At 30.8% G+C, this 8,345-nt stretch overlaps 1 protein-coding gene across 2 annotated transcripts; it reads right to left on the bottom strand.

The window, feature by feature from the left end:
* Nucleotides 1-1,764: 1,764 nt before the first annotated feature.
* LOC140833995 (uncharacterized protein At4g08330, chloroplastic-like) lies at nt 1,765-4,846 on the bottom strand. Of its 2 annotated transcripts, XM_073198558.1 has the most exons (4): nt 4,711-4,846; nt 3,109-3,412; nt 2,921-2,991; nt 1,779-2,239 (listed from the first exon to the last, which is right to left on the bottom strand). In XM_073198558.1, exons 1-3 carry the CDS (start codon nt 4,737-4,739, stop codon nt 2,938-2,940), a joined length of 387 nt encoding a protein of 128 aa, XP_073054659.1. In that variant the 5' UTR covers nt 4,740-4,846; the 3' UTR covers nt 1,779-2,239; nt 2,921-2,937. The 2 variants fall into 2 exon arrangements, with proteins under 2 accessions (XP_073054658.1, XP_073054659.1); XM_073198557.1 differs by having other exon boundaries at nt 1,765-2,991.
* Between the last annotated feature and the right edge of the window lie 3,499 nt (nt 4,847-8,345).

The raw sequence follows: 8,345 nt of genomic DNA, 5'->3' as shown, positions 1-8,345 counted from the left end.
ATAAATATAGTTACAAAAATATTAATATAATGTCTAGTTTTTTACACATATAGATGGAGAGCTAGTTTGGCCAATTCACGATTGAAAAACATTGTCCTTCATCCAGACTTACAGCATATATATAGATATAGATATATATAGTCCAATTCAATGTTCTTTTGTCCTTTCCAATTTTCGGGTATTTTTTTCTACCAAAGATTATTGATTGGGGCAAGTAGAAAGAAGTGAGACAGAAATTTATTAACAAGAAAAAAATACAGAGCTGAACACATTGAACGTACCACATTATGTCATTGTTATATCAATGTTGTGTGAGATTGGATTTCATGAAATTGTATACCATATGAAAACAATAACCATCATCTTTACGCAATTCAAAATTGATAATTATGAACTAAAACAATTGAAATAAAATAATTAAAAAATAAATAAAAATTTAAATGTTTGTATCTATCAAATAATCAAATGAGCACTGATTATATAATAAACAATAACCATTATTTTAAAATTATCATCATGTTCAGATTGATAAATTTTAATATAAATTATAGACAAAAGATAAAAAAACAACTGTAATATAAATCATAAACAAAATATTAAGAAACAATATATATATATATATATATATATATATATATATATATATGTTTTTTCCTTAAAATAATATAAAAATATAATATAAATATAGCAATTCGGTATCATTTATAAATCTATAACATTCCGGTACAATCTGTACCGGATTCATAAGAATCTGTGTAAGATTATACCGAATTCAACAATTTTTTAATTAAATTTTAAAAATAATTTTTTATTTTAAAATAAAAAGAATCTTTTGAATTTGATGCAATATTAATATGTTGTTGTTCGTCTCGAATTCACCTTTTGTGTGTGTTATAAATTGCGGAACTTAATTTGAAATAATTCACCTTGTTCTTTTGAATAAACAGCTTTGAAGTGCTTAATTAGTTGCATTAAAGAAGCAGCGTTGTTTTTTTGTTGCTCTAATTTACGTGCATGCAAGCTATTATATGTTTTTCTTATTAGTAAAATAATTTTATTTTAAAATATATGTTTTGTTTTTTTAGATATTTTGATATGTAATTCAGAACTATAGAAAAAATCTTTTAACATTTCTTTAAGCAACAAAATCTTCTAAATTCTCACGGTTTCAACATTTCTTTTTCTTTCTTAAAGAAATGCTAAAACAATTTTCTTTAATAGTTCTAAATTACATATCAAAATATTTAAACAAACAAAACAAATATTTTTTAATAAATTTATTTTAATAATAAGAAAAATATATAATTGCTTGCACGTAAATTAAATCAACAAGAAACCAACGCTACTTCCTCAATGTAACTAATTAAGCTCTCCAACACTACTTTTTTCAAAAGAGCAACGAGAATTATTTCAAATTAAGTTCCGTAATTTATAACACCCACAAGTGAATTGAGACGGACAGCCACATATTCATGTTGCACCAGATTCAAAAGATTTATTTTATTTTTTAAAATAAAAAATTATATTTAAAATTTATTGAATCCAGTACAATCTAACATGGATTCTTATTGTTATAGATTTATAAATAACACCAAATTAATATATATATATATATATATTATTTTAAGAAAAATTATTGCTAAGAGAATTATTTTTTATTGTGAATATCGGTAGAATTGACCCGTCTGAATATTTGTGGAGTCGAATCTGACATGCTTCATTGATTATTGAACGTGAAGACCCAAACGTATTAAATAATATAGGGAAGCATATTTCTCAAAATTAAAAGTTGACCATAAAGGCATAAACCAAATAAAACGTGGTAGATAAATGAGATGCTTTGTTGAATCAGAGAAAACTATGTTTCCCAAAGGCTACTTTATACAGTTAGTTGTGTGTATACATAGTAAGTCGTAACGCTGGTAATATTAGCAAAAAAGGTTCGACGTCGTGTCTTTTCATTGTGATCTTCAAGAAAAACTATTAAAAACAGGAGAAAATATAGCAGGTGCTCCCAACATTCAACCTTTTGGAGTGACTGCGTGACCACATGAATACTCCTTTGTTCGATCACCCCTCCATCCATATACATATCCCGTATTTGAAATCTTCGACTGCGGAAATTCAAGAAGCCGTTTGTATTGCTGATAAGGCTCTAAAAGTATAAAACTCAAGTGTGGAACTAATTTCTTATTCTTCTGATCCGAACGCGTGCTACCGTAATTTCAGCTACAAAGACCTTCAAATAAAATATTGTCACCATTGCAAATGAAAAAAATGAAATAAGAACATTGTGCAGCATAATGTGATTCATGATAAATCAAAATAATCCAACAATCGAACAAACTGCCAATTCAGCAAACAAGATAGGATGAAAAAAAAAAAGAGTAGATACATGACAGATATGATTCATACTTCAAGGGATTTGATAACTACCAACACACATATGGATGTAAAATTAACTTGAAGTGATGAACAATATGAAACACGGAAAGTGAAACTGTTTAAAAACATCGCATGGTCAAAAAATCACCAGATAGCAAAGACAAATTCTATTTTAACCCCAAAGCTATAAAAGGGGACGAACAAGTTGACGTCTAAAAATTCCAAGGATTCATAGATCACTAACTAGTTAAGCTATTATGGTGCTCTTACTTAGAAACATAATTACATTAAGCCGAACAATCGAGTTCCAAAATTAAATTGAATAGAAACAGGAAAAAAAATTATGCAGACAAATGACTCTTAACACGCAGTTGGAAACAAATATCACGACAACAAAAAAAATTATTATTGAATACTGCATTGTCGCATTCATGTCAATCGAAAGCCAAACAAAAGACAGCAATAATCTCAAAAACGGTAAGAAATCAACAGAAAATAGTAGTTATTATATTGCAAGATGGTCATCACTAATTACCTTAAAGAAGGACAACCTTACAAAAATGGAAGTCCGTGGCTATTCCAAAACCACCATTTAGGTACAAATATCTGCAAGTTGTAGCGTAGATCATGGAGTCGAGAAATTATTGTAGATAAAATTACCATGCCAATCTTCATATCGATGGACTAGAGGTCCTCCGAAGGTTGTAAAGCTCGAATCTTTACCATGATTTTCTTGTAAGATGTACTAGAAGGAGTAGGGGATTCAAGACCACAAAGTGCAGTTGAGTCACAGTATCCATAACCAATGAGAACTCCACATTTGCGACAAAGAAATCTTGTTTTTGAACGGTAATGACCCCAACATATTGGAAGACAGTTCACTTCATCAACTTGAGTAAATCGGCTGACATCAATGGAAAGAAAGGAGACAAAACCTTTGTTGATTGATTTCCTGTATTTGGAGGATATGCTAGAAGTTGCACGATTGGATGACAACAGGTTGAGGGGATATCCACAAGCCCCACAACTGAAAAGATTTTGAAAAAGAATGAAACTTTTCAATGGAAGTTAAATGCTAATCACACGTGCATGTAAATACGCTTTGTTAAAACAGGGAAAATTTTTATATTTGTAATTAGTAAAGCGGTCAAGAAAATTAATGGTAAAATCCTTATAACCCCACACCCTCGACCGAAAGAAAGGAAGGAAAAAGAATGGCGACAGACCAAAAATCCAAAATGGATTAAGTTTTTCTCTAGAAATGTTTTCCATATATATATAGTCCAACTCAATGATCTTTTGTCCTTTCCAGTTTTCGGGTATTTTTTCTTCCGAATTTTATTGATTGGGTCAAGTAGAAAGAAGCGAGGCTACAAATTATAAACAACAAGAAAACACACAGTAGGACACACTGAACGTGCCACATGATGGTCATAATTAAATCAATATCAACATGAGGTGTTTTTTACTGTTGGATTTCAGTAACTTCTATGCCATGAAAACAATAACCATTAACTTTATTCATTTCTATGAAGGATTGAGACCAACAATCCTGGTCAACCTCACACTTTGCAATCAATACATAAGCTATACATTTAACATTATTTTAATCCACAAATAATTTATATAATATACCATGATGCACATCATTTTTCAGCAAACTCGGCATAGCGTGATTGATTGAGAATTTCAACTCGCCCCCTCCCTCCCCGAAGAACTAAGTATTTGATATGCTCCTAAATATTCAAAACAAAATCAATGCTTTTCGTGAAGATCGGTTACCTTGATTTACTCATTAATTTGTTATTTTTACGGCATTTTAATCATTAGATTATAATTCTTATTACTTTCATCATCAAATTATGCATAGATTCTCTTTACTTCTACCTAAAATCCTGTTCACTGTTGCATTCTTGATCAAGAATGCTGGAATAAATGAGTCACAACTGACCAGATTCCAAGTCATAATTCCCATTATGGCATCGAGCATTTCATCGGCAGACCAATAATTTGCGACCCAACTAGGAAAAAAAAGTCTCAGAATCTAATTACACAGATAAAGTAAGACAAGGGAGAAGAATAAAAAGAGCAAAGAGATATGTTTTCTCAAAGCCCACGACCACAAATCGACAACAACCGAAAGCCCACAATACATAAAATCTCGGGATGAACAATTCCAAACAAAATCGCTTAATTTCAACAGTAAACAAGCATCAAAAAAGATTTCCCAGAATTGCATTGACACAAATCAAACAGACCCAGAAATTTTTAAACAAGAATATTGCAAAACGAAGATGGGTATTGAAAAGTCGCCATGGAAATAACCTGTAGGAGACTTCTTCCGCTTGCGACATTGCTGAGAGATCAATTTTCAGTTCAAGAATTTGATGGATGTAATGTTTGGTGTAGTTGAGTTCGAATGAAAGAGCTTTTTGAATTAGTCAGACACTTCAGAAGAGCCGTCAGGATTTGAACTTGTTTTGGCTTTTCATACACTCGTTCGACCCACATTTTATTTTTCCATTATTATTTTATTATTCGATTTTTTATGAAATAAAACTCGAATATTATAATATTTTATCGATAAATAGCATCAACAATCTTGTAAAAATTAAAATATATGAAAAACTCATATATTTAAATTAATTAAATTAAATTAAAAATCTTTTGTTTCTAAAAATCAAACATAAAACTCTTACAAAAAAATAAACGTGATTGAGTTTTTTTCTTTCTAATTTTTAGATTTCATTTCTGAAAAATATTTACATTGATTTTATTTTTGATTGATTCTTTGTCCCGAAATATGTTTTGTTTCTCTTTTTATGCTGTCATATTCACTGATTTTATTAAAATTTAACTTCTTATCACCCCAGAAAGTAAATTAATTATTATGAGTATGTCTTTTTGTATAATGGTTTTATGGATTTTTATATGTGAGACGGATAGACTTAGTTCGTATGTGCAGTGGAAAGTAATTTTTGACATTAAAAATAATAATTTTCACTCAAATCAACATATATTACAAAATATTTATTAAAAAATATAATTAACAAAAATGATATTTTTTAACGAAAATATTATTTTGAACATTAAAATTGGCAAAAACTTGTGTAAGACGGTCTCACGGGTCGTATTTGTGAGACAGATCTCTTATTTGGGTCACCTATGAAAAAATATTACTTTTTATGCTAAGAGTATTACTTTTTATTGTGAGTATGAGTAGGGTTGACCCGTCTCACAGATTATGATCCGTGAGACGTTCTCACATGAGACTCACTCTTAAAATTATTACTTTCATTGGTTGGATTAGATTGAAGATCTGTTTCATAAAGTTGACTCGTGAGATGATGTCACGAGAATTTTTATGATTATTATATTGTATTTCATCAAACAAAATAAAAAAAAAAACTTTTAAATTTTCGTAAATTATTAAGAAGTTTAATGTAGGGACCGAGTGCTTACCGCTTTACCAAAAGTTATAGCTGGTGGTAATGGTGCAACTCTAATCTTTTAAAATGCACATCAGGTCAAGCACAACGATTCGATCGCTCTTTTAGCTAGGACAATTAATGCACTCAACCATATCACCCCAATAATTGCATTTCTTGCAATCAATGAGAATCGAACTCGTGACATTGGCTCTGATACCAATTGTAGGACCTAGCATTTGCCGCTTTACCAAAAGCTATAGTTGTTAGTCAATGTGCAACTTTATTTCCTTATACTTGTAGCGGCGTAGAGTGCACCTACTTGGGTGCTAATGGGTCGGGCTGTTAGACTCATGAGTCCGGAGAGATGTGTATCTATCTACTGGTGCTGTCTCATAGCCCTCAGAGATCAAATGACGCAACGTCAGCAGCTTGACACATGAGAACTTACCAGGAGATCACTTTTCTCAATACTAATCTCACTCATGTACACTTAACATCCTTCTTGGGAGACTTGAACTCATGATCTTGCTTTGATACCAATTGTTAGACCGAGTGTTTACCGCTATAGTTGGTGGTAATGGTGCAACTCAAATCTTTTAAATTGCACAGCAGATCAAATACTATGGTTCGATCACTCTTCCAGTAAAAACAATTATTACACACAATATTAAATAACTTGGTTCGTTTTCTAAAACAATGCTTTCAGAAGAAATTATCAATGTACTGTGTTTTGGTAGGATTTTGACAAGATTGATTAAATCATGTATTGCAATGTAATATCTAAATTACCCTTACTTATATGCAAAATTACAAGTCTTATTTAATAATCTCTAAACAAATGTAATGTTCAAATTTGTGGATATCTTACATTGTCATTTTAAATATCGAGACACACATATATTATATTGATGGTTGGAGTAATGAAATAAAAAATGAAAAAATAATTTTAAATTAATTAAAATAAAGAAGAAAATATGTTTGCATTCAATAATTATATGTTTTACATCTTCCAAAATATTAATCATGTTTTGAACTATTATTTAAATTATAAGTTTTGGTTTAGATAAAAATTTTAAATTTAAATATTTAAATAAATTTTAGGATATTTTTTATGTCACCCTAGTTCAAGTGTTCTTGATAAGTTTTTTCTTAAATATCATAACAGTAGATCTCATCAAGATTCAAATATAAACTTCATCTGAGATAGCATGAAAGACAGATGAAAACCATAGCAAATCATCTACATATTATTGCAGGCATAAAAGTGCAAACATCAAAACAACCACAAAACATAGTGGAACTAAGTATCATAACCCACAAATATGTTAGTAAACTTGTTAAATGCCTCCACAAATATGCCATCACCTTGCATTTGGTGCTTCCATTTCTTGGAATGTGAATTTTTACTAGTAGTGGCACCTATCAAACGTGGATGTAAGACAGAGATTTGTTTAATATTGTCCTCAACGGTATGAAGTAAATTTTCCTGCCCATCATTTATATCACGACCTTAGTCTCATCCATATTTAGTACACCATGGATAACGTCTGTAAAACTCTCTGCATGTTTTCCGGTCTAATGTTTACGTCCAAAAATTCCACGCTAGTCATTGTACACAAATTATTGTCACTCTAAAAAATATCAAAAATAAATCCACAAGTGTTGGTCCCACGTGTGGAATTTGAGATAATAAAACTCGAAAACAAAGAATAAACTAGACACCGAGATTTACGTGGAAAACCCCTAAAAATTATTAGGGTAAAAATCACGGGCATGATGAAAAGAATTTCACTATAAAATTTTGTGATGTACAACTCACTCACTGTGTTTCCAAAGAAAACACACTCTCTTAATATGGGAGAACAAAACACCTCCCAAATATTATAGAACTAAGCACTCAAATCTATAGGATGAGAGAAAACTCGAAAAATGGATGATTTCAAAATGAAGAGGACAGCTCTATTTATAGAGCCCTTTGTCCTTGTGAAAACGCGTTTTACGTCTAAATTATAGTGAAATATGACAATCCACGTTTTTGTTTCCGTTTTCAAATTCTTCAGCTCCATTGAATTCTTCCATCATACATGAAACACATGTGTCAATAAATGCATTTCATGTACTTGCCGACATTTCTCCCACTTGAGATTTGATTGAGAATCAAACACATCTCCACACATCCTTTCAATCTTGACATTCTCTACTGCTTACGTTTTCGCTAGACCACTTGAGGATCTAGATCACTCAAACTTATCAGTGATTCACTGGCTTGGTCAGAAAATCAGCTATGTTATCTTTTGTATAGATTTTCTGCATATCAACACTTCGTTCTTCTACTGCTTCTCGCACAAAGTGAAATTAGACTCCAATGTGTTTAGTCCTGGAATTAAATGTCGGATTCCTTGCGATGTGCAAGGCACTCTGACTATCAAACAATAAGTGAACATTCTTTTGTTTGTGTCTGATCTCCTCCAATAACTTTTTCATCCATATTGCTTCCTTGTAAGCTTGAGTAGCTGCCATATATTCTGT

This window comes from Primulina eburnea, chromosome 6 (genome assembly GCF_022965805.1).
Source record: "Primulina eburnea isolate SZY01 chromosome 6, ASM2296580v1, whole genome shotgun sequence".
NCBI lineage: Eukaryota > Viridiplantae > Streptophyta > Magnoliopsida > Lamiales > Gesneriaceae > Primulina > Primulina eburnea.
The sequence above is the reverse complement of the archived record's forward strand: the minus strand, read 5'-3'. Positions and strand labels throughout refer to the sequence as shown.